At 41.1% G+C, this 27977-nt stretch overlaps 2 protein-coding genes and 1 pseudogene across 2 annotated transcripts; all 3 read right to left on the bottom strand.

Annotated features, from left to right (window-relative positions):
- Positions 1 to 1614: 1614 nt before the first annotated feature.
- LOC128195514 (uncharacterized) lies at positions 1615 to 8292 on the bottom strand. The gene has a single exon (XM_052873408.1). It carries the CDS (start codon positions 8150 to 8152, stop codon positions 2387 to 2389), a length of 5766 nt encoding a protein of 1921 aa, XP_052729368.1. The 5' UTR covers positions 8153 to 8292; the 3' UTR covers positions 1615 to 2386.
- A 2890-nt stretch (positions 8293 to 11182) lies between these two features.
- On the bottom strand, positions 11183 to 18131 carry LOC128195513 (uncharacterized). The gene has a single exon (XM_052873407.1). It carries the CDS (start codon positions 17726 to 17728, stop codon positions 11963 to 11965), a length of 5766 nt encoding a protein of 1921 aa, XP_052729367.1. The 5' UTR covers positions 17729 to 18131; the 3' UTR covers positions 11183 to 11962.
- Positions 18132 to 19242: 1111 nt separating this feature from the next.
- Positions 19243 to 27713, bottom strand: LOC128195512 (uncharacterized; annotated as a pseudogene).
- Positions 27714 to 27977: the final 264 nt, after the last annotated feature.

The following is a 27977-nucleotide window of genomic DNA, read 5'->3' as shown; positions in this document are numbered from 1 at the left end:
TGAATCACTTTCCCAAAGGTTATAAAATGCTAGAAGAGATTATATAAGGGTCCAGAAAACCAAATGAAAGATGCAATCACAATTCAAGAAAAGGATTAAACTTCAGCTAATCATTCATCATAAAAAAAACATTCTAGTTCTCTCAAAGAAAAACATTCAAAGTGAAAAGAAACAAACAAGTGGTGCTTGGTTGCATGTTGCCTCTTGGCCGTGTGCCTCCTTCCAGTATGTAACAGCAGTGTCTTCAATGATCAAATACAATTTTCTTTTGTTCTTCAAGCCATGCTGGGTCTGTGCGTTTCTTTTTGGGAAGAAAAAAAATGGGATTCAATGATGATCTGAAGTTGCTGAAAAGAAGGCGTTAAAAGTCTCCACTCTAGACCGTGTGTGTTGTATTTTTCTGAGCATAGAGTAGCAACTTGTCTCCCCCTAGCAGCTAGCTTCTCCTTTTTTTCTTCAAATCAATCCCCTCTTTTCTGCTTCTTGCTCCCTACTCCTGTTGTGTGCTTGGACGTTTCCAGCCAGCTGGACACACGGATGTCTGCTGCCACATATGTTATGCATGGATTTAGCACTTCATCTTAGGTTGACGTGGTGTTTGTTGTTGCTGTGTGCACCAAAAATTCAATCCGTGCATTTTTCTTAGAAGTTTCAATTGGAAATTAATAATTGCTGGTTTCTTTGCCTGCACAAAAATAAATTTCATTTTTGTTTCTCATAAATGTAATTGATGAGAAATTTATCTTTCAGTCCTAAAATTATCCGATAATTTCTCTGCACTCAATAATGTAAATAATTAGTCTCAGACAATTCAAATTAATTAAAATACGAATGTCTGGTCAAATTAATCACAATTCAGAAAAATGGGAAAATACTGGATATTTGAGCACAATTTCCCGATTAACTCTAGTACAATAAACTAAGTGCAGTGTAAAAAATAATGGCTCATCAAAATAGACCACACTTAGTCTTTTGCACTCCTGAGCAAAATCAAGAAGAAAATTAGGGAACTACTCAAACATTAGGGAAGTGACACAGACTCGACAACCAGACAACAAAGACTCCAAAACAGAAACACACCTTCACAATTCTCACAAAATCTGGACAGTAAAAGGTATAGGCAGAATCCCACACAGAGTCAATGAAAACAAATACTCAAAGAATTATCCAAACAGTTCAGTACAAGGGAAATATTCAATCAGTTCAAGAGATGAATCGACAGCAACAGAGCCTCACAGATGCACACAATCAGTGTTTCTCTCAAGTGTTTAAGGTAAATCAATGTCACTCAGTTCACTCAAGAAAGCAAACACAAATAGGCTTGGCAAGCCTCTAATATCAACACTCAAGCAGATACGCATGTTCAAATCAAAAGGTCCTTTTACGGTCATAATGGGTCAAGGACAAGGGAGGATATATCTGGATAAAAGGCTATAAACCATAAGGGATAAATGAGCAATGAGAAACAAGTATAAACACATTCAAACTCACCTACAACCTCTAATTCCATCCTCTAATTAACTCCATTATTCACCGTTGTTCACAATTTTTATTTATTTTTTTTTTTTGATTTTTTTTTTTTTTTTTTCGATTATTTTTTTTTTTTTCATCCTGTCTCTTTTCTTTACTCTGTTCAACACACAATTTCAAGAGACAAGATGTACTACATATTTACAAACAGAAACAAGATACGAAGAGAACTCACTAGCCAATTCATCTGAAATTCCCAAGAGACCACACTTAATCCCAAAACAATTCTAAAGCTACAAAATTCCCTAAGGCTCAGGTAATAATGTTTTTTCACTTAGGGCTGGTGTATGAGCTTCAAAACAAATAAATGGGGAAAAACATAGGCTCAAAAGGGTTATCAATGGATCAAAACAAGGTAGGCTTATCTGGCTTAGAGGCTCAACAACAAAATGCCTTTATCCCTTTCAAACATGCGTATTAGTCAAGAATCAATTAAAAGAGTGAAGCCAAGACATATGTGAAAGCAATCAAGGCATCACACACAATAAAGATCATCAAATGGCTCAAATCTCACACAGGTATTAGGGTCACCATCAATTCAACTCTCAAATATCATGATCATCTCCCAAGCAAAGTAAAGCAAGGATTTCAACAATTCAGAGTATCAATGAAGTGCAGGAAAACTGACAACCTAATCACAGTCCAGAATTCACGAAAATCATGCAAAACTGTACATAAGACACAACAAATTGCAAACAAACTGAAATATATATACAAAGAAACAACCTCCCCTAATATACCACACTTAAACGACACAATGTCCTCAGTGTGTCACAATCAGCAGATCAAGCAATCAAAACAATCATCAGATATCGACAAAGTGCAATAAAAGTGAGGAGGGAAGAAACTCCCTGAGTCAGGTGGGAGGGTAGGTGGGGTAGACCAAAGATGTCTCCTCCACCACTGCATCCAAGAGAGAAGGATTGCTGAGGAAGGGCTTCAGTCTATGCCCGTTCACCTTGAAGCTTTTAGTTGCAGATGGACCCTGGATTTCTACTGCACCATAAGGATAAACATTAGTCACAACAAAGGGTCCAGTCCACTTTGATCTCAACTTACCACCCATGAGGCCGAGTCTAGAGTTATACAGCAAAACTTGTTGGCCAACCTCGAAGTCCTTTCTAACAATGGAGCTATCATGGAACCTCTTGGTCCTTTCCTTGTAGAACTTCGAATTCTCATAAGCTTCCAATCGGATTTCATCCAGTTCATTCAGTTGCAACTTCCTTTCCTCTCCAGCTTGATCCATGGAGAAGTTGCATGACTTCACAGCCCAATACGCCCGATGCTCGATCTCAACTGGTAGATGACACGCCTTTCCAAAGACAACCCTGTACGGAGACATCCCAATGGGTGCTTTGTAGGCAGTCCTGTGGGCCCAAAGAGCATCGTCCAATCTGTTACTCCAATCTTTCCTGTTGGGCTGGACAATCTTTTCCAAAATCCTCTTAATCTCCCTGTTGGAGATCTCAGCCTGCCCATTTGTTTGGGGGTGGTAAGGTGTAGAAACTCTGTGCGTCACCCCATATTTCTTGAGCAAAGCTTGCATGGATCTGTTACAAAAATGGGTTCCCTGATCACTAACAATTGCTCTAGGCACTCCAAACCTGCAAAAGAGGTGAGATCTAACAAAGTCTACAACAACTCGAGCATCATTAGTCCTGGTGGCTTTAGCTTCCACCCATTTTGAAACATAATCAACAGCAAGGAGAATATAACAAAAACCAAAAGAAACAGGAAAAGGACCCATGAAATCTATACCCCAGACATCAAACACCTCACAGAATAGCATAGGTTGTTGAGGCATTTCTTGTCTCTGTGAAAGTTGTCCTCCTGCTTTCTGGCAAGACTCACAGGTGCTGCAAATCCTCTCCACATCCTTGAAGATGGAAGGCCAATAGAAACCACAGTCAAACACCCTGCGAGCTGTTCTCTGTATCCCCAGATGACCACCAGGTGAGGAGGCATGACAAAACTGCAGGACCGAGTCAATCTCATGGTCCGGAATGCATCTCCTAGTAACCTGGTCACTACACAATTTCCACAGATATGGGTCATCCCAAACATAATACTTAGCATCACTCTTAATTTTAGCAATCTGAGCACGTGATGCTAAGGGAGGAAAAACAGAAGCAACCAAATAATTTACAATGTGTGCAAACCAAGGGGTGGGGTGAGAGGAAGAAATCATCAACAAACTCTCATCAGGAAAGTCATCCTGGATGGGCAACACATCAACTTCATTCCCAGCTCTCTCAATCCGGCTGAGGTGGTCTGCAACCAAATTCTGTGCTCCACTCCGGTCTTTGATCTGCAAGTCAAACTCCTGGAGCAGTAGCATCCACCTGATCAATCTAGGCTTTGACTCAGCCTTCTTCAACAGAAACTTAAGAGCTGCATGGTCAGTATACACGATAACAGGTGATCCAAGCAAATATGACCTAAACTTATCAAGGGCAAAAACAATTGCCAACAGCTCTTTTTCAGTGGTGGTATAGTTTGCTTGGGCAGCATCCAAAGTGCGTGAAGCATAGTAAATCACTCTCGGCAGCTTGTCAATTTTCTGTGTCAAGACAGCCCCCAATGCATAATTAGATGCATCACACATGAGCTCAAATGGGGCTGTCCAATCCGGTGCCTGAATGATAGGGGTGGTGGTCAAAGCTTCCTTCAGGCAATCAAAAGCCTGCTTGCATCTGTCATCACAAACAAAGTCAACATCCTTCTGCAGCAGTCTAGATAAGGGTAGCGCCTTCTTGCTGAAATCTTTGATGAAGCGCCTGTAGAAACCTGCATGTCCAAGGAAAGATCGCACCTCTCGCACGCAAGAGGGGTAAGGCAACTGCGAAATAACAGATATCTTTGCAGGGTCTACTTCTATTCCCTTTTCAGAAATGATATGCCCTAGAACCAAACCTTGTTCAACCATAAAATGACATTTCTCAAAATTTAGAACAAGGTTTGTTTCTATGCATCTTTTCAAAACCTTTTCCAGACTGTCCAAACATGCATCAAAAGAGGATCCATACACAGTAAAGTCATCCATAAACACCTCTATGCAACTCTCAAGAAAGTCGCTAAAAATGCTAAGCATGCACCGTTGGAAAGTACCAGGGGCATTGCATAGACCAAAGGGCATCCTTCTGTAGGCAAAAGTGCCAAAGGGGCAGGTGAATGTGGTTTTCTCTTGATCCTCAGGCGCAATATTGATCTGAAAATAGCCAGAAAAACCGTCAAGAAAACAGTAATGAGATTTACCTGCCAGGCGCTCTAGCATCTGATCGATGAATGGCAAGGGAAAATGATCCTTTCTGGTTGCTTGGTTGAGCCTCCTATAGTCAATGCAGACTCTCCAGCTGTTCTGCACTCTAGTTGGGATAAGCTCATCCTTCTCATTCTTTACCACAGTGAGGCCGGTTTTCTTGGGTACGACATGGATGGGGCTCACCCACTGACTGTCTGAAATAGGGTAGATGATTCCTGCTTGCAAAAGCTTAGTCACCTCCTTCTTGATGACGTCCATGATCACGGGGTTTTGCCTTCTTTGCGGCTGTCTCACTGGCTTTGCTCCATCTTCCAAAAGAATTCTATGCATGCATGTGGATGGGCTAATACCAGGTATGTCAGCCAAACTCCAACCAATGGCCTTCTTGTTCTTCCTCAGCACACCAAGTAACTTCTCCTCTTGAACATAATCAAGGGAGGTAGAAATGATCACCGGTTTCTTCTTATCATCCTCCAAGTACACGTACTTGAGGTTATCTGGGAGCTGTTTCAGCTCAGGAGTGGGTTCCTGCAAGTCAGATTCAAGTGTACTTCCTGCAACGTGGTTAATGCATTCTGACTCTAAAGAATTCACAGGTAAAGGCAGAACACCCATCTCATCCGAATCCAAATCAATATCCATGACAGAAATATCGTCCACATCATCAATATCAAGAACATCATCAACATCATGGATATCAAAATTCTCATCGAAATTAACATCATTCTCAAATTCAGATTCAATGCATGTATGTAGAGAAGATAGAAAATAATGTTCTTTCTTATGCACAGAATCAAACTCATCAACAACATACTTATCAATGATGTCATCCAACATGTCAATCTTAAAAACAGAATGGTCCTCAGCTGGAAATTTCATTGCATCAAGGATATTAAAATGAACAATAATATCAGCAAATTCCATAGACAAGGTTCCAGCATACACATCAATCTTAGTTCGGGCAGTTTTCAAGAATGGTCTGCCTAAGATAATGGGAGCGGATCCGTGAGAGAATCCCTCCTCCATTTCCAAAACATAAAAGTCAGCAGGAAAAATCAATTCACCAACCCTAACTAAGACATCTTCTGTGAAACCCGTTGGGTGGGTAACACTCCTATTGGCCAACTGAATGACCACACCCGTGGTTTGCAAAGGACCAAGACACAAAGATTTATATATGGACAAAGGCATGACATTAATAGAAGCACCCAAATCAAGCATAGCATTTTCGAATTTACTATTTCCAATCACACAAGGAATGCAAAACATACCTGGGTCCTTGCACTTTTCAGGAATATGCGGAACCGACTTACCAATAAGCGCAGATACATTCCTTCCCATGCTAATCCTCTCATTGCCCTTCATCTTCCTCTTGTGTGTGCACAACTCCTTCAAGAATTTGGCATACTTCGGTATCTGCTTGATGGCATCAAGTAGAGGTATATTCACCTCTACCTTCCTGAAGGTCTCCAGAATTTCTTTATCCACCTCTTCCATCTTTTTGCTAGGAAGTGCCCGTGAAGGGAATGGAAGAGGGATAGGTCGGTCAACACATGGAGAAGGTGCGGCAGCGGTGGTGGTGGAAAAAGAAGAAGATCCACCTGAAGAAGAACCACCGGCTGGAGAAGAAGATTCACCCACTTCAAACGTCCTGTGTGGACCATCATGCTCGTCCTCTCTAGGAAAAGTGGCAGGCACAGGTGTAGGTGTAGAAGTGGGCTCTGAAGGTACAGCAATTTGCTTCCCTGATCTAAGGGTTATGGCACTCACATTTCTTGGATTCTGCACAGTCTGGGATGGTAACTTATCAGAATTCTGAGACTGCGCCTGATTTATCTGAGTGGCCATCTGACCCATCTGGTTAGTGAGACTCTGTATGGAAACTCCCATCTGGTTTATCTGAGTCGCCATCTGTAGGTTTTGAATGGTCATTTGTCTCACTAACTCTTCCAATGAAGGTTCAGATGAAGTGGAAGGTTGGGCAGCTGGTTGAGCAGCTGCTTGAGCATGTGGCTCTTGCTGTTGCTGTTGTTGTTGTCTTTGGTGTTGCTGCATAGGTGGGGGAACATATCTGTTAGGTGCTCCAGCATTCTGGAAAGGTGGTGCCTGTTGCTGATGCTGTGGCGTATTGTTCCATCTAAGATTGGGGTGATTCCTCCACCCTGGGTTGTACCTGTTAGTGGACAAGTCATGATTTTGATGTTGCGGCTGCCTATTGTTATAGATATTTGTAGCATAAGCCTGAGGCACATCAGAGGCAGCAGAGTGCTGTAGAGAAGGACACGCATCTGTATAATGGTCGGTGGAAGGACAAATACCGCACAGTCGTGCAACAGATGCAGATGGAGCTGTAGATCTCTGGTTGGTAGTCCACTGTGTCACCAACTTCGCGAGAGAGTCAATCTTGCTTTCCAATTTGCTTTCAACAGCTGATAAAGATTGGGTAACAACATCGTGTACGCCCCTCACCACAATGGCATCATTCCTGGCACTAAACTGTTGTGAGTTGGAGGCCATCTTCTCAATCAATCGCCTGGCCTCAACAGGTGTGGTGTCTCCAAGGGCTCCACCACTGGCAGCATCAATCATACCCCGATCCATGTTGTTTAGACCCTCATAGAAATACTGAATAAGAAGTTGTTCCGGTATCTGATGATGGGGGCAGCTAGCACAAAGTGTCTTGAATCTCTCCCAATACTCATACAGGTTCTCTCCACCAGTCTGCCTGATCCCAGTTATGTCTTTTCTGATAGCTGTGGTCCGGGATGCTGGGAAAAATTTATCTAAGAACAACTTCTTCAGATCATCCCAATTGGTGACGGATCTAGGCGCCAAACCATATAGCCAATCCTTAGCAACATTTTCCAATGAATGAGGGAATGCCTTCAGGAAGATGTGCTCTTCAGGAACATCATGAGGTTTCATACTGGAACAGACAATGTGGAATTCCTTCAAATGCTTATGTGGACTCTCACCTGCAAGACCACTAAACTTGGGCAACAAATGGATCAGTCCAGTCTTGAGAACAAATGGAACGTCCTCATCAGGATATTGGATGCACAAGCTTTCAATATCAAAATCAGGTGCAGCCATCTCCCTAAAAGTCCTCTCGCGAGGTGGAGGTTGTGCCATATTGTTCTCAGTGTGAAAAACAACAGAATCAAAATCAGAATCAAGTACAGATGCAACAGATGCAGTATGCACAGAGTACTCAACAGTAGGATGCACAATATCTAATGGAACAGGTTCAAAAACAGACTCTAAAGACAAATTCCTAGAATGCCTAATTAAGCTATGAAAAGTCCTATCAATCTCAGGATCAAAGGGTGGTATGAATCCAGGATTTCCTCTAGTCATGCACTAAATCACGACACCCTGTAATCATGAAATAAAAGCACAGAAAATTCAAGCCACAGAAACAAACACAAGATAGCAAAACGACACTATTACAAACACAATACAAATCACACAACACAAACACAAGACCCAAAACTAAACCGTTGGTCCCCGGCAGCGGCGCCAAAATTTGATACGGCTGTTGCGGCCGATCAAATTTGATGTGCAATTAAAAATGCAGTACAGTGCTAGGAGGTGACTCCTAGGTCGTCTCTCAGGGACCAATTTGAGGTTCTGTCTCTTGTCAACACGTAGTGAGGGGGTTTTTTTTTGGTGATTTTTGGTTGCGGATGAAATTAAAAATGTTGAAATAAAATTCAAAACAAGAAAACGAAATTAAAACAGTGAAAATGAAATTGGTACAATAAAAACAAGTCTGGAATAGAAAACAAAAATACAAGAAATCATTTCAACATAGAAAATCAATTCAACATATGATATAAAATATTTTAAAGCAAAAGAAATTAAAGAAAGTAAAATTTCTCTACTATTAAATGTCACCAATTCGTCTACTAATAAAAATTAAAAATTGCAAATGCTTAAAAGAATTTTTTTTCTTGGCCGTGACATTTCATGCATATATATATAAAAAAAAAAAAAAAAAAAAAAAACTAAAATACTTCTACTTGGTTCCACTTTTGCCGAGACATTTATGTGTTGAATGCAAAGAGAATTTAAAACAATTGGTATGCTTCTTTCTTATGCACTTCCAACATCTTTTACACATGGTCCACTCATTTTACAAAAGCAATCTAAAGCAATTAAGTTGATGTCTATCACCGTGCAGCTACTACTCATCAAGTTGTCCATCATCAAATAATAAAAGAAATGCATCATGGCCAGGGCCACTTCCCCTTTCACGTAAATCAACAACCATTCTTCCACTTTTGCTTCCTAAATTGGATTCTTGTACACATGGCAGCAGCTGCATACTCCTCATACATAAATCAAATTCTATCTTCTAAATGAGATATGTGCTTCCTCTCTTTGCTACTGGAAACCAACGTTCCATTCCGAAGTGCCGTCCACTTATGCCTTCATTTCAACCATTTTCTCCTTTCTTCCATGATCAACCACCGTTTCATCATTTCTCCTCTTCATAGCAAGTTCTTCTCTTCCTCCCTACGTAACCTTATTTCCAGCAAAACATATCAACATGTGGTATCCCTTCCATCCAGCAAGAATAACTCAACACCTCCAAGGTTGCACATGGTTCTCTTCTTCTCTACACCGTGAGCTCCTTCCTCCAGGTTAACAATTTTTTATTTTCTTTTTTTATTTAGGTGAATGCAATCTACTTCTATGAAAGGTGGATCAACTCTACACGTGCTACTCTACTGCTAAGGAAAAATAAATGAACTAGTTCATTGGTTCCACACAAAGCTGTGAATCACTTTCCCAAAGGTTATAAAATGCTAGAAGAGATTATATAAGGGTCCAGAAAACCAAATGAAAGATGCAATCACAATTCAAGAAAAGGATTAAACTTCAGCTAATCATTCATCATAAAAAAAACATTCTAGTTCTCTCAAAGAAAAACATTCAAAGTGAAAAGAAACAAACAAGTGGTGCTTGGTTGCATGTTGCCTCTTGGCCGTGTGCCTCCTTCCAGTATGTAACAGCAGTGTCTTCAATGATCAAATACAATTTTCTTTTGTTCTTCAAGCCATGCTGGGTCTGTGCGTTTCTTTTTGGGAAGAAAAAAAATGGGATTCAATGATGATCTGAAGTTGCTGAAAAGAAGGCGTTAAAAGTCTCCACTCTAGACCGTGTGTGTTGTATTTTTCTGAGCATAGAGTAGCAACTTGTCTCCCCCTAGCAGCTAGCTTCTCCTTTTTTTCTTCAAATCAATCCCCTCTTTTCTGCTTCTTGCTCCCTACTCCTGTTGTGTGCTTGGACGTTTCCAGCCAGCTGGACACACGGATGTCTGCTGCCACATATGTTATGCATGGATTTAGCACTTCATCTTAGGTTGACGTGGTGTTTGTTGTTGCTGTGTGCACCAAAAATTCAATCCGTGCATTTTTCTTAGAAGTTTCAATTGGAAATTAATAATTGCTGGTTTCTTTGCCTGCACAAAAATAAATTTCATTTTTGTTTCTCATAAATGTAATTGATGAGAAATTTATCTTTCAGTCCTAAAATTATCCGATAATTTCTCTGCACTCAATAATGTAAATAATTAGTCTCAGACAATTCAAATTAATTAAAATACGAATGTCTGGTCAAATTAATCACAATTCAGAAAAATGGGAAAATACTGGATATTTGAGCACAATTTCCCGATTAACTCTAGTACAATAAACTAAGTGCAGTGTAAAAAATAATGGCTCATCAAAATAGACCACACTTAGTCTTTTGCACTCCTGAGCAAAATCAAGAAGAAAATTAGGGAACTACTCAAACATTAGGGAAGTGACACAGACTCGACAACCAGACAACAAAGACTCCAAAACAGAAACACACCTTCACAATTCTCACAAAATCTGGACAGTAAAAGGTATAGGCAGAATCCCACACAGAGTCAATGAAAACAAATACTCAAAGAATTATCCAAACAGTTCAGTACAAGGGAAATATTCAATCAGTTCAAGAGATGAATCGACAGCAACAGAGCCTCACAGATGCACACAATCAGTGTTTCTCTCAAGTGTTTAAGGTAAATCAATGTCACTCAGTTCACTCAAGAAAGCAAACACAAATAGGCTTGGCAAGCCTCTAATATCAACACTCAAGCAGATACGCATGTTCAAATCAAAAGGTCCTTTTACGGTCATAATGGGTCAAGGACAAGGGAGGATATATCTGGATAAAAGGCTATAAACCATAAGGGATAAATGAGCAATGGGAAACAAGTATAAACACATTCAAACTCACCTACAACCTCTAATTCCATCCTCTAATTAACTCCATTATTCACCGTTGTTCACAATTTTTATTTATTTATTTTTTTTGATTTTTTTTTTTTTTTTTCGATTATTTTTTTTTTTTTCATCCTGTCTCTTTTCTTTACTCTGTTCAACACACAATTTCAAGAGACAAGATGTACTACATATTTACAAACAGAAACAAGATACGAAGAGAACTCACTAGCCAATTCATCTGAAATTCCCAAGAGACCACACTTAATCCCAAAACAATTCTAAAGCTACAAAATTCCCTAAGGCTCAGGTAATAATGTTTTTTCACTTAGGGCTGGTGTATGAGCTTCAAAACAAATAAATGGGGAAAAACATAGGCTCAAAAGGGTTATCAATGGATCAAAACAAGGTAGGCTTATCTGGCTTAGAGGCTCAACAACAAAATGCCTTTATCCCTTTCAAACATGCGTATTAGTCAAGAATCAATTAAAAGAGTGAAGCCAAGACATATGTGAAAGCAATCAAGGCATCACACACAATAAAGATCATCAAATGGCTCAAATCTCACACAGGTATTAGGGTCACCATCAATTCAACTCTCAAATATCATGATCATCTCCCAAGCAAAGTAAAGCAAGGATTTCAACAATTCAGAGTATCAATGAAGTGCAGGAAAACTGACAACCTAATCACAGTCCAGAATTCACGAAAATCATGCAAAACTGTACATAAGACACAACAAATTGCAAACAAACTGAAATATATATACAAAGAAACAACCTCCCCTAATATACCACACTTAAACGACACAATGTCCTCAGTGTGTCACAATCAGCAGATCAAGCAATCAAAACAATCATCAGATATCGACAAAGTGCAATAAAAGTGAGGAGGGAAGAAACTCCCTGAGTCAGGTGGGAGGGTAGGTGGGGTAGACCAAAGATGTCTCCTCCACCACTGCATCCAAGAGAGAAGGATTGCTGAGGAAGGGCTTCAGTCTATGCCCGTTCACCTTGAAGCTTTTAGTTGCAGATGGACCCTGGATTTCTACTGCACCATAAGGATAAACATTAGTCACAACAAAGGGTCCAGTCCACTTTGATCTCAACTTACCACCCATGAGGCCGAGTCTAGAGTTATACAGCAAAACTTGTTGGCCAACCTCGAAGTCCTTTCTAACAATGGAGCTATCATGGAACCTCTTGGTCCTTTCCTTGTAGAACTTCGAATTCTCATAAGCTTCCAATCGGATTTCATCCAGTTCATTCAGTTGCAACTTCCTTTCCTCTCCAGCTTGATCCATGGAGAAGTTGCATGACTTCACAGCCCAATACGCCCGATGCTCGATCTCAACTGGTAGATGACACGCCTTTCCAAAGACAACCCTGTACGGAGACATCCCAATGGGTGCTTTGTAGGCAGTCCTGTGGGCCCAAAGAGCATCGTCCAATCTGTTACTCCAATCTTTCCTGTTGGGCTGGACAATCTTTTCCAAAATCCTCTTAATCTCCCTGTTGGAGATCTCAGCCTGCCCATTTGTTTGGGGGTGGTAAGGTGTAGAAACTCTGTGCGTCACCCCATATTTCTTGAGCAAAGCTTGCATGGATCTGTTACAAAAATGGGTTCCCTGATCACTAACAATTGCTCTAGGCACTCCAAACCTGCAAAAGAGGTGAGATCTAACAAAGTCTACAACAACTCGAGCATCATTAGTCCTGGTGGCTTTAGCTTCCACCCATTTTGAAACATAATCAACAGCAAGGAGAATATAACAAAAACCAAAAGAAACAGGAAAAGGACCCATGAAATCTATACCCCAGACATCAAACACCTCACAGAATAGCATAGGTTGTTGAGGCATTTCTTGTCTCTGTGAAAGTTGTCCTCCTGCTTTCTGGCAAGACTCACAGGTGCTGCAAATCCTCTCCACATCCTTGAAGATGGAAGGCCAATAGAAACCACAGTCAAACACCCTGCGAGCTGTTCTCTGTATCCCCAGATGACCACCAGGTGAGGAGGCATGACAAAACTGCAGGACCGAGTCAATCTCATGGTCCGGAATGCATCTCCTAGTAACCTGGTCACTACACAATTTCCACAGATATGGGTCATCCCAAACATAATACTTAGCATCACTCTTAATTTTAGCAATCTGAGCACGTGATGCTAAGGGAGGAAAAACAGAAGCAACCAAATAATTTACAATGTGTGCAAACCAAGGGGTGGGGTGAGAGGAAGAAATCATCAACAAACTCTCATCAGGAAAGTCATCCTGGATGGGCAACACATCAACTTCATTCCCAGCTCTCTCAATCCGGCTGAGGTGGTCTGCAACCAAATTCTGTGCTCCACTCCGGTCTTTGATCTGCAAGTCAAACTCCTGGAGCAGTAGCATCCACCTGATCAATCTAGGCTTTGACTCAGCCTTCTTCAACAGAAACTTAAGAGCTGCATGGTCAGTATACACGATAACAGGTGATCCAAGCAAATATGACCTAAACTTATCAAGGGCAAAAACAATTGCCAACAGCTCTTTTTCAGTGGTGGTATAGTTTGCTTGGGCAGCATCCAAAGTGCGTGAAGCATAGTAAATCACTCTCGGCAGCTTGTCAATTTTCTGTGTCAAGACAGCCCCCAATGCATAATTAGATGCATCACACATGAGCTCAAATGGGGCTGTCCAATCCGGTGCCTGAATGATAGGGGTGGTGGTCAAAGCTTCCTTCAGGCAATCAAAAGCCTGCTTGCATCTGTCATCACAAACAAAGTCAACATCCTTCTGCAGCAGTCTAGATAAGGGTAGCGCCTTCTTGCTGAAATCTTTGATGAAGCGCCTGTAGAAACCTGCATGTCCAAGGAAAGATCGCACCTCTCGCACGCAAGAGGGGTAAGGCAACTGCGAAATAACAGATATCTTTGCAGGGTCTACTTCTATTCCCTTTTCAGAAATGATATGCCCTAGAACCAAACCTTGTTCAACCATAAAATGACATTTCTCAAAATTTAGAACAAGGTTTGTTTCTATGCATCTTTTCAAAACCTTTTCCAGACTGTCCAAACATGCATCAAAAGAGGATCCATACACAGTAAAGTCATCCATAAACACCTCTATGCAACTCTCAAGAAAGTCGCTAAAAATGCTAAGCATGCACCGTTGGAAAGTACCAGGGGCATTGCATAGACCAAAGGGCATCCTTCTGTAGGCAAAAGTGCCAAAGGGGCAGGTGAATGTGGTTTTCTCTTGATCCTCAGGCGCAATATTGATCTGAAAATAGCCAGAAAAACCGTCAAGAAAACAGTAATGAGATTTACCTGCCAGGCGCTCTAGCATCTGATCGATGAATGGCAAGGGAAAATGATCCTTTCTGGTTGCTTGGTTGAGCCTCCTATAGTCAATGCAGACTCTCCAGCTGTTCTGCACTCTAGTTGGGATAAGCTCATCCTTCTCATTCTTTACCACAGTGAGGCCGGTTTTCTTGGGTACGACATGGATGGGGCTCACCCACTGACTGTCTGAAATAGGGTAGATGATTCCTGCTTGCAAAAGCTTAGTCACCTCCTTCTTGATGACGTCCATGATCACGGGGTTTTGCCTTCTTTGCGGCTGTCTCACTGGCTTTGCTCCATCTTCCAAAAGAATTCTATGCATGCATGTGGATGGGCTAATACCAGGTATGTCAGCCAAACTCCAACCAATGGCCTTCTTGTTCTTCCTCAGCACACCAAGTAACTTCTCCTCTTGAACATAATCAAGGGAGGTAGAAATGATCACCGGTTTCTTCTTATCATCCTCCAAGTACACGTACTTGAGGTTATCTGGGAGCTGTTTCAGCTCAGGAGTGGGTTCCTGCAAGTCAGATTCAAGTGTACTTCCTGCAACGTGGTTAATGCATTCTGACTCTAAAGAATTCACAGGTAAAGGCAGAACACCCATCTCATCCGAATCCAAATCAATATCCATGACAGAAATATCGTCCACATCATCAATATCAAGAACATCATCAACATCATGGATATCAAAATTCTCATCGAAATTAACATCATTCTCAAATTCAGATTCAATGCATGTATGTAGAGAAGATAGAAAATAATGTTCTTTCTTATGCACAGAATCAAACTCATCAACAACATACTTATCAATGATGTCATCCAACATGTCAATCTTAAAAACAGAATGGTCCTCAGCTGGAAATTTCATTGCATCAAGGATATTAAAATGAACAATAATATCAGCAAATTCCATAGACAAGGTTCCAGCATACACATCAATCTTAGTTCGGGCAGTTTTCAAGAATGGTCTGCCTAAGATAATGGGAGCGGATCCGTGAGAGAATCCCTCCTCCATTTCCAAAACATAAAAGTCAGCAGGAAAAATCAATTCACCAACCCTAACTAAGACATCTTCTGTGAAACCCGTTGGGTGGGTAACACTCCTATTGGCCAACTGAATGACCACACCCGTGGTTTGCAAAGGACCAAGACACAAAGATTTATATATGGACAAAGGCATGACATTAATAGAAGCACCCAAATCAAGCATAGCATTTTCGAATTTACTATTTCCAATCACACAAGGAATGCAAAACATACCTGGGTCCTTGCACTTTTCAGGAATATGCGGAACCGACTTACCAATAAGCGCAGATACATTCCTTCCCATGCTAATCCTCTCATTGCCCTTCATCTTCCTCTTGTGTGTGCACAACTCCTTCAAGAATTTGGCATACTTCGGTATCTGCTTGATGGCATCAAGTAGAGGTATATTCACCTCTACCTTCCTGAAGGTCTCCAGAATTTCTTTATCCACCTCTTCCATCTTTTTGCTAGGAAGTGCCCGTGAAGGGAATGGAAGAGGGATAGGTCGGTCAACACATGGAGAAGGTGCGGCAGCGGTGGTGGTGGAAAAAGAAGAAGATCCACCTGAAGAAGAACCACCGGCTGGAGAAGAAGATTCACCCACTTCAAACGTCCTGTGTGGACCATCATGCTCGTCCTCTCTAGGAAAAGTGGCAGGCACAGGTGTAGGTGTAGAAGTGGGCTCTGAAGGTACAGCAATTTGCTTCCCTGATCTAAGGGTTATGGCACTCACATTTCTTGGATTCTGCACAGTCTGGGATGGTAACTTATCAGAATTCTGAGACTGCGCCTGATTTATCTGAGTGGCCATCTGACCCATCTGGTTAGTGAGACTCTGTATGGAAACTCCCATCTGGTTTATCTGAGTCGCCATCTGTAGGTTTTGAATGGTCATTTGTCTCACTAACTCTTCCAATGAAGGTTCAGATGAAGTGGAAGGTTGGGCAGCTGGTTGAGCAGCTGCTTGAGCATGTGGCTCTTGCTGTTGCTGTTGTTGTTGTCTTTGGTGTTGCTGCATAGGTGGGGGAACATATCTGTTAGGTGCTCCAGCATTCTGGAAAGGTGGTGCCTGTTGCTGATGCTGTGGCGTATTGTTCCATCTAAGATTGGGGTGATTCCTCCACCCTGGGTTGTACCTGTTAGTGGACAAGTCATGATTTTGATGTTGCGGCTGCCTATTGTTATAGATATTTGTAGCATAAGCCTGAGGCACATCAGAGGCAGCAGAGTGCTGTAGAGAAGGACACGCATCTGTATAATGGTCGGTGGAAGGACAAATACCGCACAGTCGTGCAACAGATGCAGATGGAGCTGTAGATCTCTGGTTGGTAGTCCACTGTGTCACCAACTTCGCGAGAGAGTCAATCTTGCTTTCCAATTTGCTTTCAACAGCTGATAAAGATTGGGTAACAACATCGTGTACGCCCCTCACCACAATGGCATCATTCCTGGCACTAAACTGTTGTGAGTTGGAGGCCATCTTCTCAATCAATCGCCTGGCCTCAACAGGTGTGGTGTCTCCAAGGGCTCCACCACTGGCAGCATCAATCATACCCCGATCCATGTTGTTTAGACCCTCATAGAAATACTGAATAAGAAGTTGTTCCGGTATCTGATGATGGGGGCAGCTAGCACAAAGTGTCTTGAATCTCTCCCAATACTCATACAGGTTCTCTCCACCAGTCTGCCTGATCCCAGTTATGTCTTTTCTGATAGCTGTGGTCCGGGATGCTGGGAAAAATTTATCTAAGAACAACTTCTTCAGATCATCCCAATTGGTGACGGATCTAGGCGCCAAACCATATAGCCAATCCTTAGCAACATTTTCCAATGAATGAGGGAATGCCTTCAGGAAGATGTGCTCTTCAGGAACATCATGAGGTTTCATACTGGAACAGACAATGTGGAATTCCTTCAAATGCTTATGTGGACTCTCACCTGCAAGACCACTAAACTTGGGCAACAAATGGATCAGTCCAGTCTTGAGAACAAATGGAACGTCCTCATCAGGATATTGGATGCACAAGCTTTCAATATCAAAATCAGGTGCAGCCATCTCCCTAAAAGTCCTCTCGCGAGGTGGAGGTTGTGCCATATTGTTCTCAGTGTGAAAAACAACAGAATCAAAATCAGAATCAAGTACAGATGCAACAGATGCAGTATGCACAGAGTACTCAACAGTAGGATGCACAATATCTAATGGAACAGGTTCAAAAACAGACTCTAAAGACAAATTCCTAGAATGCCTAATTAAGCTATGAAAAGTCCTATCAATCTCAGGATCAAAGGGTGGTATGAATCCAGGATTTCCTCTAGTCATGCACTAAATCACGACACCCTGTAATCATGAAATAAAAGCACAGAAAATTCAAGCCACAGAAACAAACACAAGATAGCAAAACGACACTATTACAAACACAATACAAATCACACAACACAAACACAAGACCCAAAACTAAACCGTTGGTCCCCGGCAGCGGCGCCAAAATTTGATACGGCTGTCGCGGCCGATCAAATTTGATGTGCAATTAAAAATGCAGTACAGTGCTAGGAGGTGACTCCTAGGTCGTCTCTCAGGGACCAATTTGAGGTTCTGTCTCTTGTCAACACGTAGTGAGGGGGTTTTTTTTTGGTGATTTTTGGTTGCGGATGAAATTAAAAATGTTGAAATAAAATTCAAAACAAGAAAACGAAATTAAAACAGTGAAAATGAAATTGGTACAATAAAAACAAGTCTGGAATAGAAAACAAAAATACAAGAAATCATTTCAACATAGAAAATCAATTCAACATATGATATAAAATATTTTAAAGCAAAAGAAATTAAAGAAAGTAAAATTTCTCTACTATTAAATGTCACCAATTCGTCTACTAATAAAAATTAAAAATTGCAAATGCTTAAAAGAATTTTTTTTCTTGGCCGTGACATTTCATGCATATATATATAAAAAAAAAAAAAAAAAAAAAAAAAAAAAAACTAAAATACTTCTACTTGGTTCCACTTTTGCCGAGACATTTATGTGTTGAATGCAAAGAGAATTTAAAACAATTGGTATGCTTCTTTCTTATGCACTTCCAACATCTTTTACACATGGTCCACTCATTTTACAAAAGCAATCTAAAGCAATTAAGTTGATGTCTATCACCGTGCAGCTACTACTCATCAAGTTGTCCATCATCAAATAATAAAAGAAATGCATCATGGCCAGGGCCACTTCCCCTTTCACGTAAATCAACAACCATTCTTCCACTTTTGCTTCCTAAATTGGATTCTTGTACACATGGCAGCAGCTGCATACTCCTCATACATAAATCAAATTCTATCTTCTAAATGAGATATGTGCTTCCTCTCTTTGCTACTGGAAACCAACGTTCCATTCCGAAGTGCCGTCCACTTATGCCTTCATTTCAACCATTTTCTCCTTTCTTCCATGATCAACCACCGTTTCATCATTTCTCCTCTTCATAGCAAGTTCTTCTCTTCCTCCCTACGTAACCTTATTTCCAGCAAAACATATCAACATGTGGTATCCCTTCCATCCAGCAAGAATAACTCAACACCTCCAAGGTTGCACATGGTTCTCTTCTTCTCTACACCGTGAGCTCCTTCCTCCAGGTTAACAATTTTTTATTTTCTTTTTTTATTTAGGTGAATGCAATCTACTTCTATGAAAGGTGGATCAACTCTACACGTGCTACTCTACTGCTAAGGAAAAATAAATGAACTAGTTCATTGGTTCCACACAAAGCTGTGAATCACTTTCCCAAAGGTTATAAAATGCTAGAAGAGATTATATAAGGGTCCAGAAAACCAAATGAAAGATGCAATCACAATTCAAGAAAAGGATTAAACTTCAGCTAATCATTCATCATAAAAAAAACATTCTAGTTCTCTCAAAGAAAAACATTCAAAGTGAAAAGAAACAAACAAGTGGTGCTTGGTTGCATGTTGCCTCTTGGCCGTGTGCCTCCTTCCAGTATGTAACAGCAGTGTCTTCAATGATCAAATACAATTTTCTTTTGTTCTTCAAGCCATGCTGGGTCTGTGCGTTTCTTTTTGGGAAGAAAAAAAATGGGATTCAATGATGATCTGAAGTTGCTGAAAAGAAGGCGTTAAAAGTCTCCACTCTAGACCGTGTGTGTTGTATTTTTCTGAGCATAGAGTAGCAACTTGTCTCCCCCTAGCAGCTAGCTTCTCCTTTTTTTCTTCAAATCAATCCCCTCTTTTCTGCTTCTTGCTCCCTACTCCTGTTGTGTGCTTGGACGTTTCCAGCCAGCTGGACACACGGATGTCTGCTGCCACATATGTTATGCATGGATTTAGCACTTCATCTTAGGTTGACGTGGTGTTTGTTGTTGCTGTGTGCACCAAAAATTCAATCCGTGCATTTTTCTTAGAAGTTTCAATTGGAAATTAATAATTGCTGGTTTCTTTGCCTGCACAAAAATAAATTTCATTTTTGTTTCTCATAAATGTAATTGATGAGAAATTTATCTTTCAGTCCTAAAATTATCCGATAATTTCTCTGCACTCAATAATGTAAATAATTAGTCTCAGACAATTCAAATTAATTAAAATACGAATGTCTGGTCAAATTAATCACAATTCAGAAAAATGGGAAAATACTGGATATTTGAGCACAATTTCCCGATTAACTCTAGTACAATAAACTAAGTGCAGTGTAAAAAATAATGGCTCATCAAAATAGACCACACTTAGTCTTTTGCACTCCTGAGCAAAATCAAGAAGAAAATTAGGGAACTACTCAAACATTAGGGAAGTGACACAGACTCGACAACCAGACAACAAAGACTCCAAAACAGAAACACACCTTCACAATTCTCACAAAATCTGGACAGTAAAAGGTATAGGCAGAATCCCACACAGAGTCAATGAAAACAAATACTCAAAGAATTATCCAAACAGTTCAGTACAAGGGAAATATTCAATCAGTTCAAGAGATGAATCGACAGCAACAGAGCCTCACAGATGCACACAATCAGTGTTTCTCTCAAGTGTTTAAGGTAAATCAATGTCACTCAGTTCACTCAAGAAAGCAAACACAAATAGGCTTGGCAAGCCTCTAATATCAACACTCAAGCAGATACGCATGTTCAAATCAAAAGGTCCTTTTACGGTCATAATGGGTCAAGGACAAGGGAGGATATATCTGGATAAAAGGCTATAAACCATAAGGGATAAATGAGCAATGGGAAACAAGTATAAACACATTCAAACTCACCTACAACCTCTAATTCCATCCTCTAATTAACTCCATTATTCACCGTTGTTCACAATTTTTATTTATTTTTTTTTTTTGATTTTTTTTTTTTTTTTTCGATTATTTTTTTTTTTTTCATCCTGTCTCTTTTCTTTACTCTGTTCAACACACAATTTCAAGAGACAAGATGTACTACATATTTACAAACAGAAACAAGATACGAAGAGAACTCACTAGCCAATTCATCTGAAATTCCCAAGAGACCACACTTAATCCCAAAACAATTCTAAAGCTACAAAATTCCCTAAGGCTCAGGTAATAATGTTTTTTCACTTAGGGCTGGTGTATGAGCTTCAAAACAAATAAATGGGGAAAAACATAGGCTCAAAAGGGTTATCAATGGATCAAAACAAGGTAGGCTTATCTGGCTTAGAGGCTCAACAACAAAATGCCTTTATCCCTTTCAAACATGCGTATTAGTCAAGAATCAATTAAAAGAGTGAAGCCAAGACATATGTGAAAGCAATCAAGGCATCACACACAATAAAGATCATCAAATGGCTCAAATCTCACACAGGTATTAGGGTCACCATCAATTCAACTCTCAAATATCATGATCATCTCCCAAGCAAAGTAAAGCAAGGATTTCAACAATTCAGAGTATCAATGAAGTGCAGGAAAACTGACAACCTAATCACAGTCCAGAATTCACGAAAATCATGCAAAACTGTACATAAGACACAACAAATTGCAAACAAACTGAAATATATATACAAAGAAACAACCTCCCCTAATATACCACACTTAAACGACACAATGTCCTCAGTGTGTCACAATCAGCAGATCAAGCAATCAAAACAATCATCAGATATCGACAAAGTGCAATAAAAGTGAGGAGGGAAGAAACTCCCTGAGTCAGGTGGGAGGGTAGGTGGGGTAGACCAAAGATGTCTCCTCCACCACTGCATCCAAGAGAGAAGGATTGCTGAGGAAGGGCTTCAGTCTATGCCCGTTCACCTTGAAGCTTTTAGTTGCAGATGGACCCTGGATTTCTACTGCACCATAAGGATAAACATTAGTCACAACAAAGGGTCCAGTCCACTTTGATCTCAACTTACCACCCATGAGGCCGAGTCTAGAGTTATACAGCAAAACTTGTTGGCCAACCTCGAAGTCCTTTCTAACAATGGAGCTATCATGGAACCTCTTGGTCCTTTCCTTGTAGAACTTCGAATTCTCATAAGCTTCCAATCGGATTTCATCCAGTTCATTCAGTTGCAACTTCCTTTCCTCTCCAGCTTGATCCATGGAGAAGTTGCATGACTTCACAGCCCAATACGCCCGATGCTCGATCTCAACTGGTAGATGACACGCCTTTCCAAAGACAACCCTGTACGGAGACATCCCAATGGGTGCTTTGTAGGCAGTCCTGTGGGCCCAAAGAGCATCGTCCAATCTGTTACTCCAATCTTTCCTGTTGGGCTGGACAATCTTTTCCAAAATCCTCTTAATCTCCCTGTTGGAGATCTCAGCCTGCCCATTTGTTTGGGGGTGGTAAGGTGTAGAAACTCTGTGCGTCACCCCATATTTCTTGAGCAAAGCTTGCATGGATCTGTTACAAAAATGGGTTCCCTGATCACTAACAATTGCTCTAGGCACTCCAAACCTGCAAAAGAGGTGAGATCTAACAAAGTCTACAACAACTCGAGCATCATTAGTCCTGGTGGCTTTAGCTTCCACCCATTTTGAAACATAATCAACAGCAAGGAGAATATAACAAAAACCAAAAGAAACAGGAAAAGGACCCATGAAATCTATACCCCAGACATCAAACACCTCACAGAATAGCATAGGTTGTTGAGGCATTTCTTGTCTCTGTGAAAGTTGTCCTCCTGCTTTCTGGCAAGACTCACAGGTGCTGCAAATCCTCTCCACATCCTTGAAGATGGAAGGCCAATAGAAACCACAGTCAAACACCCTGCGAGCTGTTCTCTGTATCCCCAGATGACCACCAGGTGAGGAGGCATGACAAAACTGCAGGACCGAGTCAATCTCATGGTCCGGAATGCATCTCCTAGTAACCTGGTCACTACACAATTTCCACAGATATGGGTCATCCCAAACATAATACTTAGCATCACTCTTAATTTTAGCAATCTGAGCACGTGATGCTAAGGGAGGAAAAACAGAAGCAACCAAATAATTTACAATGTGTGCAAACCAAGGGGTGGGGTGAGAGGAAGAAATCATCAACAAACTCTCATCAGGAAAGTCATCCTGGATGGGCAACACATCAACTTCATTCCCAGCTCTCTCAATCCGGCTGAGGTGGTCTGCAACCAAATTCTGTGCTCCACTCCGGTCTTTGATCTGCAAGTCAAACTCCTGGAGCAGTAGCATCCACCTGATCAATCTAGGCTTTGACTCAGCCTTCTTCAACAGAAACTTAAGAGCTGCATGGTCAGTATACACGATAACAGGTGATCCAAGCAAATATGACCTAAACTTATCAAGGGCAAAAACAATTGCCAACAGCTCTTTTTCAGTGGTGGTATAGTTTGCTTGGGCAGCATCCAAAGTGCGTGAAGCATAGTAAATCACTCTCGGCAGCTTGTCAATTTTCTGTGTCAAGACAGCCCCCAATGCATAATTAGATGCATCACACATGAGCTCAAATGGGGCTGTCCAATCCGGTGCCTGAATGATAGGGGTGGTGGTCAAAGCTTCCTTCAGGCAATCAAAAGCCTGCTTGCATCTGTCATCACAAACAAAGTCAACATCCTTCTGCAGCAGTCTAGATAAGGGTAGCGCCTTCTTGCTGAAATCTTTGATGAAGCGCCTGTAGAAACCTGCATGTCCAAGGAAAGATCGCACCTCTCGCACGCAAGAGGGGTAAGGCAACTGCGAAATAACAGATATCTTTGCAGGGTCTACTTCTATTCCCTTTTCAGAAATGATATGCCCTAGAACCAAACCTTGTTCAACCTAAAATGACATTTCTCAAAATTTAGAACAAGGTTTGTTTCTATGCATCTTTTCAAAACCTTTTCCAGACTGTCCAAACATGCATCAAAAGAGGATCCATACACAGTAAAGTCATCCATAAACACCTCTATGCAACTCTCAAGAAAGTCGCTAAAAATGCTAAGCATGCACCGTTGGAAAGTACCAGGGGCATTGCATAGACCAAAGGGCATCCTTCTGTAGGCAAAAGTGCCAAAGGGGCAGGTGAATGTGGTTTTCTCTTGATCCTCAGGCGCAATATTGATCTGAAAATAGCCAGAAAAACCGTCAAGAAAACAGTAATGAGATTTACCTGCCAGGCGCTCTAGCATCTGATCGATGAATGGCAAGGGAAAATGATCCTTTCTGGTTGCTTGGTTGAGCCTCCTATAGTCAATGCAGACTCTCCAGCTGTTCTGCACTCTAGTTGGGATAAGCTCATCCTTCTCATTCTTTACCACAGTGAGGCCGGTTTTCTTGGGTACGACATGGATGGGGCTCACCCACTGACTGTCTGAAATAGGGTAGATGATTCCTGCTTGCAAAAGCTTAGTCACCTCCTTCTTGATGACGTCCATGATCACGGGGTTTTGCCTTCTTTGCGGCTGTCTCACTGGCTTTGCTCCATCTTCCAAAAGAATTCTATGCATGCATGTGGATGGGCTAATACCAGGTATGTCAGCCAAACTCCAACCAATGGCCTTCTTGTTCTTCCTCAGCACACCAAGTAACTTCTCCTCTTGAACATAATCAAGGGAGGTAGAAATGATCACCGGTTTCTTCTTATCATCCTCCAAGTACACGTACTTGAGGTTATCTGGGAGCTGTTTCAGCTCAGGAGTGGGTTCCTGCAAGTCAGATTCAAGTGTACTTCCTGCAACGTGGTTAATGCATTCTGACTCTAAAGAATTCACAGGTAAAGGCAGAACACCCATCTCATCCGAATCCAAATCAATATCCATGACAGAAATATCGTCCACATCATCAATATCAAGAACATCATCAACATCATGGATATCAAAATTCTCATCGAAATTAACATCATTCTCAAATTCAGATTCAATGCATGTATGTAGAGAAGATAGAAAATAATGTTCTTTCTTATGCACAGAATCAAACTCATCAACAACATACTTATCAATGATGTCATCCAACATGTCAATCTTAAAAACAGAATGGTCCTCAGCTGGAAATTTCATTGCATCAAGGATATTAAAATGAACAATAATATCAGCAAATTCCATAGACAAGGTTCCAGCATACACATCAATCTTAGTTCGGGCAGTTTTCAAGAATGGTCTGCCTAAGATAATGGGAGCGGATCCGTGAGAGAATCCCTCCTCCATTTCCAAAACATAAAAGTCAGCAGGAAAAATCAATTCACCAACCCTAACTAAGACATCTTCTGTGAAACCCGTTGGGTGGGTAACACTCCTATTGGCCAACTGAATGACCACACCCGTGGTTTGCAAAGGACCAAGACACAAAGATTTATATATGGACAAAGGCATGACATTAATAGAAGCACCCAAATCAAGCATAGCATTTTCGAATTTACTATTTCCAATCACACAAGGAATGCAAAACATACCTGGGTCCTTGCACTTTTCAGGAATATGCGGAACCGACTTACCAATAAGCGCAGATACATTCCTTCCCATGCTAATCCTCTCATTGCCCTTCATCTTCCTCTTGTGTGTGCACAACTCCTTCAAGAATTTGGCATACTTCGGTATCTGCTTGATGGCATCAAGTAGAGGTATATTCACCTCTACCTTCCTGAAGGTCTCCAGAATTTCTTTATCCACCTCTTCCATCTTTTTGCTAGGAAGTGCCCGTGAAGGGAATGGAAGAGGGATAGGTCGGTCAACACATGGAGAAGGTGCGGCAGCGGTGGTGGTGGAAAAAGAAGAAGATCCACCTGAAGAAGAACCACCGGCTGGAGAAGAAGATTCACCCACTTCAAACGTCCTGTGTGGACCATCATGCTCGTCCTCTCTAGGAAAAGTGGCAGGCACAGGTGTAGGTGTAGAAGTGGGCTCTGAAGGTACAGCAATTTGCTTCCCTGATCTAAGGGTTATGGCACTCACATTTCTTGGATTCTGCACAGTCTGGGATGGTAACTTATCAGAATTCTGAGACTGCGCCTGATTTATCTGAGTGGCCATCTGACCCATCTGGTTAGTGAGACTCTGTATGGAAACTCCCATCTGGTTTATCTGAGTCGCCATCTGTAGGTTTTGAATGGTCATTTGTCTCACTAACTCTTCCAATGAAGGTTCAGATGAAGTGGAAGGTTGGGCAGCTGGTTGAGCAGCTGCTTGAGCATGTGGCTCTTGCTGTTGCTGTTGTTGTTGTCTTTGGTGTTGCTGCATAGGTGGGGGAACATATCTGTTAGGTGCTCCAGCATTCTGGAAAGGTGGTGCCTGTTGCTGATGCTGTGGCGTATTGTTCCATCTAAGATTGGGGTGATTCCTCCACCCTGGGTTGTACCTGTTAGTGGACAAGTCATGATTTTGATGTTGCGGCTGCCTATTGTTATAGATATTTGTAGCATAAGCCTGAGGCACATCAGAGGCAGCAGAGTGCTGTAGAGAAGGACACGCATCTGTATAATGGTCGGTGGAAGGACAAATACCGCACAGTCGTGCAACAGATGCAGATGGAGCTGTAGATCTCTGGTTGGTAGTCCACTGTGTCACCAACTTCGCGAGAGAGTCAATCTTGCTTTCCAATTTGCTTTCAACAGCTGATAAAGATTGGGTAACAACATCGTGTACGCCCCTCACCACAATGGCATCATTCCTGGCACTAAACTGTTGTGAGTTGGAGGCCATCTTCTCAATCAATCGCCTGGCCTCAACAGGTGTGGTGTCTCCAAGGGCTCCACCACTGGCAGCATCAATCATACCCCGATCCATGTTGTTTAGACCCTCATAGAAATACTGAATAAGAAGTTGTTCCGGTATCTGATGATGGGGGCAGCTAGCACAAAGTGTCTTGAATCTCTCCCAATACTCATACAGGTTCTCTCCACCAGTCTGCCTGATCCCAGTTATGTCTTTTCTGATAGCTGTGGTCCGGGATGCTGGGAAAAATTTATCTAAGAACAACTTCTTCAGATCATCCCAATTGGTGACGGATCTAGGCGCCAAACCATATAGCCAATCCTTAGCAACATTTTCCAATGAATGAGGGAATGCCTTCAGGAAGATGTGCTCTTCAGGAACATCATGAGGTTTCATACTGGAACAGACAATGTGGAATTCCTTCAAATGCTTATGTGGACTCTCACCTGCAAGACCACTAAACTTGGGCAACAAATGGATCAGTCCAGTCTTGAGAACAAATGGAACGTCCTCATCAGGATATTGGATGCACAAGCTTTCAATATCAAAATCAGGTGCAGCCATCTCCCTAAAAGTCCTCTCGCGAGGTGGAGGTTGTGCCATATTGTTCTCAGTGTGAAAAACAACAGAATCAAAATCAGAATCAAGTACAGATGCAACAGATGCAGTATGCACAGAGTACTCAACAGTAGGATGCACAATATCTAATGGAACAGGTTCAAAAACAGACTCTAAAGACAAATTCCTAGAATGCCTAATTAAGCTATGAAAAGTCCTATCAATCTCAGGATCAAAGGGTGGTATGAATCCAGGATTTCCTCTAGTCATGCACTAAATCACGACACCCTGTAATCATGAAATAAAAGCACAGAAAATTCAAGCCACAGAAACAAACACAAGATAGCAAAACGACACTATTACAAACACAATACAAATCACACAACACAAACACAAGACCCAAAACTAAACCGTTGGTCCCCGGCAGCGGCGCCAAAATTTGATACGGCTGTCGCGGCCGATCAAATTTGATGTGCAATTAAAAATGCAGTACAGTGCTAGGAGGTGACTCCTAGGTCGTCTCTCAGGGACCAATTTGAGGTTCTGTCTCTTGTCAACACGTAGTGAGGGGGTTTTTTTTTGGTGATTTTTGGTTGCGGATGAAATTAAAAATGTTGAAATAAAATTCAAAACAAGAAAACGAAATTAAAACAGTGAAAATGAAATTGGTACAATAAAAACAAGTCTGGAATAGAAAACAAAAATACAAGAAATCATTTCAACATAGAAAATCAATTCAACATATGATATAAAATATTTTAAAGCAAAAGAAATTAAAGAAAGTAAAATTTCTCTACTATTAAATGTCACCAATTCGTCTACTAATAAAAATTAAAAATTGCAAATGCTTAAAAGAATTTTTTTTCTTGGCCGTGACATTTCATGCATATATATATAAAAAAAAAAAAAAAAAAAAAAAAAAAAAAAAAAAAAAAAA

The sequence above is a fragment of the Vigna angularis genome, chromosome 2 (assembly GCF_016808095.1).
Source record: "Vigna angularis cultivar LongXiaoDou No.4 chromosome 2, ASM1680809v1, whole genome shotgun sequence".
Classification (NCBI taxonomy): Eukaryota; Viridiplantae; Streptophyta; class Magnoliopsida; order Fabales; family Fabaceae; genus Vigna; species Vigna angularis.
Note: the sequence above shows the minus strand (reverse complement) of the source record. Positions and strands in the feature narration are given on the sequence as shown.

Bases quoted from the DNA above. Each gene is read 5' to 3' on its own strand.
- LOC128195514 (XM_052873408.1), bottom strand. From the start codon at position 8,152: ATGACTAGAGGAAATCCTGGATTCATACCACCCTTTGATCCTGAGATT.
- LOC128195513 (XM_052873407.1), bottom strand. From the start codon at position 17,728: ATGACTAGAGGAAATCCTGGATTCATACCACCCTTTGATCCTGAGATT.